At 45.5% G+C, this 13,001-nt stretch overlaps 1 protein-coding gene across 1 annotated transcript in view; it reads right to left on the bottom strand.

Annotated features, from left to right (window-relative positions):
• The window catches only part of LOC110509422 (ryanodine receptor 1), a 90,731-nt gene that overhangs the window by 29,577 nt on the left and 48,153 nt on the right, over nt 1–13,001 (bottom strand). The window contains exons 69-71 of the mRNA XM_090226241.1: nt 10,864–10,956; nt 2,135–2,299; nt 1,954–2,013 (exon numbers count right to left, since the gene is read on the bottom strand). Coding sequence (XP_090082367.1) covers nt 1,954–2,013; nt 2,135–2,299; nt 10,864–10,956 — 318 coding nt within the window. The remainder of the gene's footprint in view (nt 1–1,953; nt 2,014–2,134; nt 2,300–10,863; nt 10,957–13,001) is intronic.

A 13,001-nucleotide genomic window follows, 5' to 3' on the forward strand; every position in this document is an offset into this window, starting at 1 on the left:
AGTCGGAGGAACACACAGTGCAGTCGGAGGAACACACAGTGCAGCCGGAAGAACACACAGTGCAGTCGGAGGAACACACAGTGCAGCCGGAGGAACACACAGTGCAGTCGGAGGAACACACAGTGCAGTCGGAGGAACACACAGTGCAGCCAGAAGAAACACACACTGCAGCCGGAGGAACACACACTGCAGCCGGAGGAACACACCGTGCAGCCGGGGGAACATACCGTGCAGCCGGGGGAACATACCGTGCAGCCGGGGAAACATACCGTGCAGCCGGAGGAACATACCGTGCAGCCGGAGGAACATACCGTGCAGCCGGGGGAACACACACTGCAGCCGGAGGAACATACAGTGCAGCCGGAGGAACACACACTGCAGCCGGAGGAACATACCGTGCAGCCGGAGGAACATACCGTGCAGCCGGAGGAACATACCGTGCAGCCGGAGGAACATACCGTGCAGCCGGGGGAACATACCGTGCAGTCGGAGGAACACACAGTGCAGCCGGAGGAACACACAGTGCAGTCGGAGAAACACACAGTGCAGCCAGAAGAAACACACACTGCAGCCGGAGGAACACACACTGCAGCCGGAGGAACACACAATGCAGCCGGAGGAACATACCGTGCAGCCGGGGGAACATACCGTGCAGCCGGGGGAACATACCGTGCAGCCGGAGGAACATACCGTGCAGCCGGAGGAACATACAGTGCAGCCGGAGGAACACACACTGCAGCCGGAGGAACATACCGTGCAGCCGGAGGAACATACCGTGCAGCCGGAAGAACATACCGTGCAGCCGGGGGAACACACACTGCAGCCGGAGGAACATACAGTGCAGCCGGAGGAACACACACTGCAGCCGGAGGAACATACCGTGCAGCCGGAGGAACATACCGTGCAGCCGGAGGAACATACCGTGCAGCCGGGGGAACATACCGTGCAGCCGGGGGAACACACACTGCAGCCGGAGGAACATACAGTGCAGCCGGAGGAACACACACTGCAGCCGGAGGAACATACCGTGCAGCCGGAGGAACATACCGTGCAGCCGGAGGAACATACCGTGCAGCCGGGGGAACACACACTGCAGCCGGAGGAACATACAGTGCAGCCGGAGGAACACACACTGCAGCCGGAGGAACATACCGTGCAGCCGGGGGAACACACACTGCAGCCGGAGGAACATACAGTGCAGCCGGAGGAACACACACTGCAGCCGGAGGAACATACCGTGCAGCCGGAGGAACATACAGTGCAGCCAGGGGAACACAAAGTGCAGCCGGAGGAACATACCGTGCAGCCGGAGGAACATACCGTGCAGCCGGGGGAACACACACTGCAGCCGGAGGAACATACAGTGCAGCCGGAGGAACATACAGTGCAGCCGGAGGAACATACAGTGCAGCCGGAGGAACACACTGCAGCCGGAGGAACATACCGTGCAGCCGGGGGAACACAAAGTGCAGCCGGAAGAACATACAGTGCAGCCGGAGGAACATACAGTGCAGCCGGAGGAACACACTGCAGCCGGAGGAACATACCGTGCAGCCGGGGGAACACAAAGTGCAGCCGGGGGAACACACACTGCAGCCGGAGGAACACACAGTGCAGCCGGAGGAACATACAGTGCAGCCGGAGGAACATACAGTGCAGCCAGGGGAACACAAAGTGCAGCCGGAGGAACATACCGTGCAGCCGGAGGAACATACCGTGCAGCCGGGGGAACACACAGTGCAGCCGGAGGAACATACCGTGCAGCCGGAGGAACATACCGTGCAGCCGGGGGAACATACCGTGCAGCCGGAGGAACATACCGTGCAGCCGGAGGAACATACCGTGCAGCCGAAGGAACACACACTGCAGCCGGAGGAACACACAGTGCAACCGGAGGAACACCACAGGACTTCACCATGTATCACTTTACTGCACCAACCCAGTCCATCTTACCTTGCCTTGAAGATGCAGGTTGTTTTGCAAAAACTCTCTTACTTCCTCATCCGTGTCCCTCTGGAAAACAAATGTTGTTTAACATTTATTTTGGAACCATTTCTGTGTCTGGATATACGGCCCTATGAGTCTGGCTCAAACAACTAGTCATACTACGGCAGAGTTATTGAGGGCAGACTACCAAAGAGTATCGTATCTTGGCCAGGTTGATAAGCTCCTGATCAGCAGGGGAGCACATGTTGAGGCCGATGGGGAGCATCTTTTTCAGGGCAGCCACAATAAGTGACGTCTGCACTGAGTAACGATCTCTTTTCTTCTTGGTACGCTCCACGTCTGAGCCACCAGCCTAAGAACACAAGGAGGGACCAAGCCAAGAACATAAGGAGGGACCAAGGCATCTTCTTCATGCATAAAGCCACAACCAATACATGCATTGAACAACATATCAATTACCACTGCTTAGCATTGAACAACATATACATTACCACTGCTTAGCATTGAACAACATATACATTACCACTGCCTAGCATTGAACAACATATACATTACCACTGCTTAGCATTGAACAACATATACATTACCACTGCTTAGCATTGAACACCATCAATTACCACTGTTTAGCATTGAACAGCATATACATTACCACTGCTTAGCACTGAACAACATATAGATCAACACTGCTTAGCATTGAACACCATAAATTACCACTGCTTAGCATTGAACAACATATACATTACCACTGCTTAGCACTGAACAACATATAGATCAACACTGCTTAGCATTGAACAACATATACATTAACACTGCTTAGCACTGAACAACATATACATTACCACTGCTTAGCACTGAACAACATATAGATCAACACTGCTTAGCATTGAACAACATATACATTAACACTGCTTAGCATTGAACACCATCAATTACCACTGCTTAGCATTGAACACCATAAATTACCACTGCTTAGCATTGAACAACATATCAATTACCACTGCTTAGCATTGAACAACATATACATTAACACTGCTTAGCATTGAACACCATCAATTACCACTGCTTAGCATTGAACAACATATACATTAACACTGCTTAGCATTGAACAATATCAATTACCACTGCTTAGCATTGAACCCATGGCACTGATTCGATGGCACGACACTCACAATCACTTACATTTTTCAATAAACACACCTGTCCTGTTCTACCTCTTAACCATGAAAATAATTATTAATTAACACTACAATAGAAAAGCAACTTATTCTACATTATACACTCAGTGTCCAGTTCATTAGGTACACCCATATAGTACTGTATAGGAACAGTATAGGTCAGACCCCCCCCCCCCCCTTTGCCTCCAGAACAGCCTGAATTCTTCAGGGCATGGATTCTACAAGGTGTGGTTTCCTAAGTTACTCAATTGGTATCAAGGGACCTAACGTGTGCCAGGAAAACATACCCCCCATTTTTTCACCACCAACCTCTACCGTTGACACCAGGCAGGATGAGGCCATGGACTCGTGCTCCTTATGCCAAATCCTGACAGAAACCGGGATTGGTCGGACCAGGCGTTCTTTTTCCACTCCTCAATTGTCCAGTGTTGGTGATCTTGTGCCCACTGGAGCCGCTTCTTCTTGTTTTTAGCTGATAGGAGTGGAACCCGGTGTGGTTGTCTGCTGCAATAGCCCTTGCGTGACAAGGACTGATGAGTTGTGCATTCCGAGATGCCATTCTGCACACCACTGTTGTACTGCACCATTATTTGACTGTTTGTGGCCCGCCTCCTTCAATCTCTCTCATCAACAAGCTGTTTTCGCCCACAGGACTGCTGATGACTGGATGTTTTTAGTTTGTCGCACCATTCTCTGTAAACCCTAGACACAGTTGTGCGTGAAAAGCCCAGGAGGCCAGCCGTTTCTGAGATAATGGGACTGGCGCACCTGGCACTAATGACGAAACCACGCTCAAAGTCACTTAGGTCACTTGCTTTTCCAATTCTAACATTCAATCAAACAGTAACTGAATGACTTGATGCCTGTCTGACTGTTTTATATAGCAAGCCATGGCCACAAGACTGTAGGAGCCAACCATTATTGTGAATGAGGTTGCTAACTGTACCTAATAAACTGGCTACTGAGTGTATATTTACATTACATTAAACAATCTCCATCACGTGTCAAACACATTCCACGGAGGGCTGAGTGTCTGCTGGTTATCACTCCTCCCTTGTACTTGATCGATTAATTAAGGTCACTGATTAGTAAGGAACTTCCCTCACCTGGTTGTCTAGGTCTTAGTTAGGAACTCCTCTCACCTGGTTGCCTAGGTCTTAGTAAGGAACCCCTCACCTGGTTGTCTAGGTCTTAGTAAGGAACTCCCCTCACCTGGTTGTCTAGGTCTTAGTAAGGAACTCCGCTCACCTGGTTGTCTAGGTCTTAGTAAGGAAGTCCGCTCACCTGGTTGTCTAGGTCTTAGTAAGGAACTCCCCTCACCTGGTTGTCTAGGTCTTAGTAAGGAACTCCCCTCACCTGGTTGTCTAGGTCTTAGTAAGGAACTCCCCTCACCTGGTTGTCTAGGTCTTTGTAAGGAACTCCCCTCACCTGGTTGTCTAAGTCTTAATTGAAAGGAAATCCCCAAAACCAGCAGACACTAGGTCATCCATGGAATGAGTTTGACATCCTAGATGTACATGACATCCACACTTTGTGCAATGTACTAAAAACCATAATGTGCTCTTGTCACATTATTTCCAGCTTGATACCTGCAATCCAGTGGAAATGTGACCATTGCTTCTCATTTCAATGACCTGTTGAGTTACAATGTGTCCCCATACCTGCTTACTCAGGCTGTAGCTATCACAAAATACCATTAATTAACAGTTAACACCCTCTAATATCAAAAGCCATGGACTCATCTCTGAACCCTTCAGCCTGGGTCAGTTCCTTCACATCATCATATTATTCAGTATTTGCTGCAGGTGGACAGGCAATGTACTGATAAAAGAACCAAACTGCCCAGAATCAGGGCTACATCTCACCACCATAATGACCTGTTTCTGAACACTTGGCTGGTAAGGGGAGGGGAATGTGAGAATGTAACACTGCATTGAGAAGGACAGGGGTTGGAGCTGGGGTGGAGGGTGTTGGGGAGGACAACTGAAAGGAATCATTCTAATCTGTAGTACAGGAAATCAGTGAAACTGCACAGATAAAAACATGCTTACAAACGCATTGCATTCACATTAAAGATCCTGTTGTACAGTATGTTTCTCAGGTGCATTTGGCACCAGCAGCACTAGGTGAATTCATGTGTTACATGGTTTTGGAGAGTAACAAAGCTCCTGTTGAAAACACACACAACTATTAGTTGTAAGTAGCATCATGTTAATAGGAAACTAGATTCAGATCAAGGTGTTAGCAACCAACTAGCAAATCACACAAGTAAACCAAATGTCCATGGGATATACGCCCCACATGGGACATCACAGAAACTGTTGTCTGCTGTCTCTGTCTGTTGTCTGCCCTCTCTGACGTCCCCTGCAAGCTTGTATGTAGTGTGTGTGTATTTCTCTGTCTCTCTGTGTGTGTATGTGTACACGTGCGTGTCATACAGCAGGCTGAGGTTGGCCCAGGGAGTGAAGATAACAGAGGACCAATGCACAGAACAGGAGAGGACGCAAAGCCCTAGAAACAGAGAATGTGTCATGACCAAATGTCCCGAAGGACTAAGGGAATCTGCAGTGGTGAAAAGTGAGACTGCTGTATCCATCTCGGAGTATGCCCTTTATGACAGAGAAGTGCATCTACTCCTGGTAAAGTAAAATGTGAGCGAGTGGTAGGAGTGTGTCAAAGCTACAGACAAGTCCAGGCAGACCAGTACTTCAATGCAAAGAGTGTGTTATGAATAAGGCTAGTTTAGAGGAAGATGGGTGCAAAGGTTTTAGGGGAGATTTTAGAAGACAGGTTTGATTAAAATAGAGGTGGGGTGAGGTAGTCACATTGAGTTTATTCTACATAGAGTACTATAACTTTTTTCAGTCGGGTTAAATATAGTATCAGGTCATGGGTTAAAGAAAGGGGACAAGTGTGTGGGTGGTGACTGACTGGAGGATATGATGATGCTAAGCCATGGTCTGACATGGCGGCTACAGGGAGGGTGGAATGAGTGAACGGTGAGCACAGAGAGCAGGACTAACAGCATCCCCTTGTGTAGGGAGCTAGACCACAAATGCTACAGACCAACCAACCTTCAACAGAAAATACAATAAATGGAAGGAAAACTCCCACCTAACTACAATCAACTGGGTGCAAACTCATTGGCAGGATGATGGCACTCTGCTCCCACTGCTGCTTTGGGCAGGCCTGGTGCGGAGCCTAGTACTTTCATCAAGCGCCTCCAGACTCCCCATACTATAGTTTTGGCAAGTCGGTTAGGACATCTAATTTGTGCATGATTATTTAACTTATAATTCAACGTATCACAATTCCAGTGGGTCAGCAGTTTACATACACTAAGTTGACTGCGCCTTTAAACAGCTCGGAAAAGTCCAGAAAATTATGTCATGGCTGTAGAAGCTTCTGATAGGCTAATTGACATAATTTGAGTCAATTGGAGCTGTACCTGTGGATGTATTCAAGGCCTACCTTCAAACTCAGTGCCTCTTTGCTTGACATCATGGGAAAATCAAAAGATACAGTGCCTTGCGAAAGTATTCGGCCCCCTTGAACTTTGCGACCTTTTGCCACATTTCAGGCTTCAAACATAAAGATATAAAACTGTATTTTTTTAATGAAGAATCAACAACAAGTGGGACACAATCATGAAGTGGAACGACATTTATTGGATATTTCAAACTTTTTTAACAAATCAAAAACTGAAAAATTGGGCGTGCAAAATTATTCAGCCCCTTTACTTTCAGTGCAGCAAACTCTCTCCAGAAGTTCAGTGAGGATCTCTGAATGATCCAATGTTGACCTAAATGACTACTGATGATAAATACAATCCACCTGTGTGTAATCAAGTCTCCGTATAAATGCACCTGCACTGTGATAGTCTCAGAGGTCGGTTAAAAGCGCAGAGAGCATCATGAAGAACAAGGAACACACCAGGCAGGTCCGAGATACTGTTGTGAAGAAGTTTAAAGCCGGATTTGGATACAAAAAGATTTCCCAAGCTTTAAACATCACAAGGAGCACTGTGCAAGCGATAATATTGAAATGGAAGGAGTATCAGACCACTGCAAATCTACCAAGACCTGGCCGTCCCTCTAAACTTTCAGCTCATACAAGGAGAAGACTGATCAGAGATGCAGCCAAGAGGCCCATGATCACTCTGGATGAACTGCAGAGATCTACAGCTGAGGTGGGAGACTCTGTCCATAGGACAACAATCAGTCGTATATTGCACAAATCTGGCCTTTATGGAAGAGTGGCAAGAAGAAAGCCATTTCTTAAAGATATCCATAAAAAGTGTAGTTTAAAGTTTGCCACAAGCCACCTGGGAGACACACCAAACATGTGGAAGAAGGTGCTCTGGTCAGATGAAACCAAAATTGAACTTTTTGGCAACTATGCAAAACTTTATGTTTGGCGTAAAAGCAACACAGCTGAACACACCATCCCCACTGTCAAACATGGTGGTGGCAGCATCATGGTTTGGGCCTGCTTTTCTTCAGCAGGGACAGGGAAGATATTTAAAATTGATGGGAAGATGGATGGAGCCAAATACAGGACCATTCTGGAAGCTGGAACCTGATGGAGTCTGCAAAAGACCTGAGACTGGGACGGAGATTTGTCTTCCAACAAGACAATGATCCAAAACATAAAGCAAAATCTACAATGGAATGGTTCAATAATAAACATATCCAGGTGTTAGAATGGCCAAGTCAAAGTCCAGACCTGAATCCAATCGAGAATCTGTGGAAAGAACTGAAAACTGCTGTTCACAAATGCTCTCCATCCAACCTCACTGAGCTCGAGCTGTTTTGCAAGGAGGAATGGGAAAAAATGTCAGTCTCTCGATGTGCAAAACTGATAGAGACATACCCCAAGCGACTTACAGCTGTAATCGCAGCAAAAGGTGGCGCTACAAAGTATTAACTTAAGGGGGCTGAATAATTTTGCACGCCCAATTTTTCAGTTTTTGATTTGTTAAAAAAGTTTGAAATATCCAATAAATGTCGTTCCACTTCATGATTGTGTCCCACTTGTTGTTGATTCTTCACAAAAAAATACAGTTTTATATCTTTATGTTTGAAGCCTGAAATGTGGCAAAAGGTCGCAAAGTTCAAGGGGGCCGAATACTTTCGCAAGGCACTGTATCAGTCAAGACCTCAGAAAAAATAACTGTAAACCTCCACAAGTCTGGTTCATCCTTGGGCGGGATTTCCAAATGCCTGAAGATACCACGTTCATCTGTACAAACAATAGAAGACAAGTATAAACACCATTGGACCACGCATCCGTCATACTGCTCAGGAAGGAGACGCGTTCTGTCTCCTAGAGATGAAAGTGATTTGGTTTGAAAAGGGAAAATCAATCCCAGAACAACAGCAAAAGGACCTTGTGAAGATGCTGGAAGAAACAGGTACAAAAGTATCATCATCTACAGTAAAACGAGTCTTATTTTGACATAACCTGAAAGGCTGCTCAGTAAGGAAGAAGCCACTGCTCCAAAGCCGCCATAAAAAAAGCCAGACTATGATTTGCAACTGCACATGGGGACAAAGATCCTACTTTTTGGAAAATGTCTTCTGGTCTGATGAAAAGAAAATAGAACTGTTTGACCATAATGACCATCGTTCTGTTTGGAGGAAAAAGGGGGAGGCTTGCAAGCCGAAGAACACCATCCCCACCATGAAGCACGGGGGTGGCAGCATCATCATCACCCCAAGCATACTTCCAAAGTTGTGGCAAAATGGCTTATTAAGGACAACAAAGTAAAGGTATTGGAGTGGCCATCACAAAGCTCTGATCTCAATCCTATAGAACATTTGTGGGCAGAACTGAAAAAGAGTGTGTGAGCAAGGAGGCCAATAAACCTGACTCCGTTACACCAGCTCTGTCAGGAGGAATGGGCCAAAATTCACCCAATTTATTGTGGGAAGCTTGTGGAAGGCTACCAGAAACGTTTGACCCAAGATAAACAATTTAAAGGCAATGCTACCAAATACTAATTGAGTGTATGTAAACTTCTGACCCACTGGGAATGTGATGAAAGAAATAAAACCTGAAATTAATTATTCTCTCTACTATTATTCTGACATTTCACATTCTTAAAATAAAGTGGTGATCCTAACTGACCTAACACAGGTATTTTTTTACTAGGATTAAATGTCAGGAATTGTGAAAAACAGAGTTTAAATGTATTTGGCTAAGCTGTATGTAAACTTCCGACTTCAACTGTAAATGAATGGCTTTTTAACCTGTTAGAGCTCTAGGGGCGCTATTTCATTTTTGGATAAAAAACGTTCCCGTTTTAAGCGCGATATTTTGTCACGAAAAGATGCTCGACTATGCATATTCTTGACAGTTTTGGAAAGAAAACACTCTGAAGTTTCAGAATCTGCAAAGATTTTGTCTGTAAGTGCCCCAGAACTCATTCTACAGGCGAAACCAAGATGATGCATCACCCAGGAATTAGCAGAATTTCTGAAGCTCTGTTTTCCATTCTCTCCTTATATGGCTGTGATTGCGCAACGAATGAGCCTACACTTTCTGTCGTTCGCCCAAGGTCTTAGCAGCATTGTGACGTATTTGTAGGCATATCATTGGAAGATTGACCATAAGAGACTACATTTTCCAAGTGTCCGCCTGGTGTCCTGCGTCGAATTCGGTGCGCAATTGCCAGCTGCTTCTACTTTACCATTTGATTCAGGGGAGAAAGCATGTGTCCAAGAACGATGTATCAATGAAGAGATATGTGAAAAACACCTTGATGATTGATTCTAAACAACATTTGCCATGTTTTCAGTCGATATTATGGAGTTAATTTGGAAAAAAGTTTGCGTTTTGAGGACTGAATTTATGGATTTTTTTTGGTAGCCAAATGTGATGTATAAAACGGAGCTATTTCTAATACACAAGGAATCTTTTTGGAAAAACTGAGCATCTGCTATCTAACTGAGAGTATCCTCATTGAAAACATCAGAAGTTCTTCAAAGGTAAATGATTTTATTTGAAGGCTTTTATGTTTTTGTTAATGTTGCGTGCTGGATGCTAACGCTAATGCTAACGCTAAATGCTAACGCGAAATGCTAACTCTAGCTAGCTACTTTTACACAAATTATTGTTTTCCTATGGTTGAGAAGCATATTTTGAAAATCTGAGATGACAGTGTTGTTTACAAAAGGCTAAGCTTGAGAGATGGCATATTTATTTCATTTCATTTGCGATTTTCATAAATAGTTAACGTTGTGTTATGCTAATGAGCTTGCTGATAGATTTACACAATCCTGGATACAGGGGTTTTTTCATAGCTAAACGTGACGCAGAAAATGGAGCGATTTGTCCTAAACAAATAATCTTTCAGGAAAAACTGAACATTTGCTATCTGAGAGTCTCCTCATTGAAAACATCTGAAGTTCTTCAAAGGTAAATGATTTTTTTGAATGCTTTTCTGTTTTTTTGTGTAAATGTTGCCAGCTGAATGCTAATGCTAAATGCTACGTTAGCCATCAATACTGTTACACAAATGCTTGTTTTGCAATGGTTGAGAAGCATATTTTGAAAATCTGAGATGACAGTGTTGTTAACAAAAGGCTAAGCTTGAGAGCTAGCATATTTATTTCATTTCATTTGCGATTTTCATGAATAGTTAACGTTGCGTTATGGTAATGAGCTTGAGTCTGTATTCACGAACCCGGATCCGGGATGGGGAGATCAGAAAGGTTAAACCCAGATGGTATTGGCTCACCGTGCTCATCTTGCTCTTGCTGTCAGCAGTGAGGAAAGACATGTTATTAATCTCATTCATCACCACAAAGTTCTGCTCCTCTCGTTTGAAGTTCTGCAGAGACACAAGATGGAGAGAGAAAGGTCATCAGATCAAATCAAATCAAAGTTTATAGGTCGTGTACACAGATTTGAGGTGACATGACATGTTCATCCAGCAGAGGCTCTTCTAGTGGCCGGGGACTTTAATGTAGGCAAAGTTAAATCAGTTTTACCACATTTTTACCAGCATGTCACATGTGCAACCAGAGGGTAAAAAATCCTAGACTACCTTTACTCCACACACAGAGATGCATACAAAGCTCTCCCCCGCCCTCCATTTGTCAAATCTGACCATAATTCTATCCTCCTGATTTCTGCTTTACAAGCAAAAACGAAAGCAGGAAGTACCAGTGACTCACTCAATACAAAGTGGTCAGATGACGCAGATGCTACGCTACAGGACTGTTTTGCTAGTACAGGCTGGAATATGTTTCGGGATTCATCCAATGGCATTGAAGAGTTTTCCACCTCAGTCATCGGTTTCATCAATAAGTGCATCGATGACGTCATCCCCAAAGTGACTGTACGTACATACCCCAACCAGAAGCCATGGATTACAGGCAACATCTGCATTGAGCTAAAGGCTAGAGCTGCCGCTTTCAAGGAGTGGCACACTAATCCGGACAATTATAAGAAATCCCGCTATGCCCTCAGACGAACCATCAAACAAGCAAAGCGCCAATACAGGTTTAAGATTGAATCCTCCTACACCGTCTCTGACGATCGTCGGATGTGGCAGGGCTTGAAAACTATTACGGACTACAAATGGAAACCCAGATGCGAGCTGCCAAGTGACGCGAGCTTACCAGACGTGCTAAATGCCTTTTATGCTCGCATCGAGGCAAGCAACATTGAAGCATGCACAAGAGCACCAGCTGTTCTGGATGACTGTGTGATAACGCTATCAGTAGCCGATGTGAGCAAGATCTTTAAACAGGTCAACATTCACAAAGCCGTGGGGCTGGATGGATTTACAGGACGTGTACTCAAAGCATGCGTGGACCAACTGGCTGTCACGTCCTGATCTAATTCACATGTCTTTGTGATTGTCTCCACCCACCTCCAGGTGTCTACTGTTTTCCCCATTAGTCCCTGGTGTATTTATCCCCGTGTTTCCTGTCTCTCTTTGCCAGTTAATCTTGTTTTGCCAAGTCAACCAGCATTTGTCCTAGCTCCTATTTTTCCCAGTCTCTGTTTTATCCTAGCCCTCCTGGTTTTGACCTGTGCCTGTCCTGACACCGAATCAGCCTGCCTGACTACCCTGCCTGTTCTGACCTCGAAGGCAGGGCCTATCCCCTGGTACTGTTTGGACTCTGACCTGGTTTATGAACTATCGCCTGTCCTCGACCTGCTTTTTGCCTACCCCAATTGGTATAATAAATATCGGAGCTCAAGCATCTGCATCCTGTGTCTGCATTTGGGTCTCGCCTTGTGCCCTTATACTGGCAAGTGTCTTCACTGACATGCTCAACCTCTCTCTGACCAAATCTGTAATACCTACATGTTTCAAGCAGACCACCAAAGTCCCTGTGGCGAAGGAAGCGAAGGTAACCTGCCTAAATGATTACCGCCCCGTAGCACTCACGTCAGTAGCCATGAAGTGCATTGAAAGGCTGGTCATGGCTCACATCAACAGCATCAACTCCAATTTGAATACCACCCCAACAGATCCACAGATGACACAATCTCAATTGCACTCCATACTGCCCTTTCCCACTTGGACAAAAGGAACACCTATATGAGAATGCTGTTCATTGACTACAGCTCATCGTTCAACACCATAGTGTCCTCAAAGCTCATCACTATGCTAAGAACCCTGGGACTAAACACCTCCCTCTGCAACTGGATCCTGGATTTCCTGACGGGCCACCCCCAGGTGGTAAGGGTAGGTAACAACATGTCTGCCACGCTGATCCTCAACACTGGGGCCCATCAGGGGTGTGTACTTAGTCTCCTCCTGTACTCCCTGTTCACCCACGACTGCATGGCCAAACACGACTCCAACACCATGATTAAGTTTGCTAACGACACAACAGTGGTAGGCCTGATCACCAACAG

The sequence above is a fragment of the Oncorhynchus mykiss genome, chromosome 29 (assembly GCF_057628025.1).
Source record: "Oncorhynchus mykiss isolate SJ-2025 chromosome 29, ASM5762802v1, whole genome shotgun sequence".
Classification (NCBI taxonomy): Eukaryota; Metazoa; Chordata; class Actinopteri; order Salmoniformes; family Salmonidae; genus Oncorhynchus; species Oncorhynchus mykiss.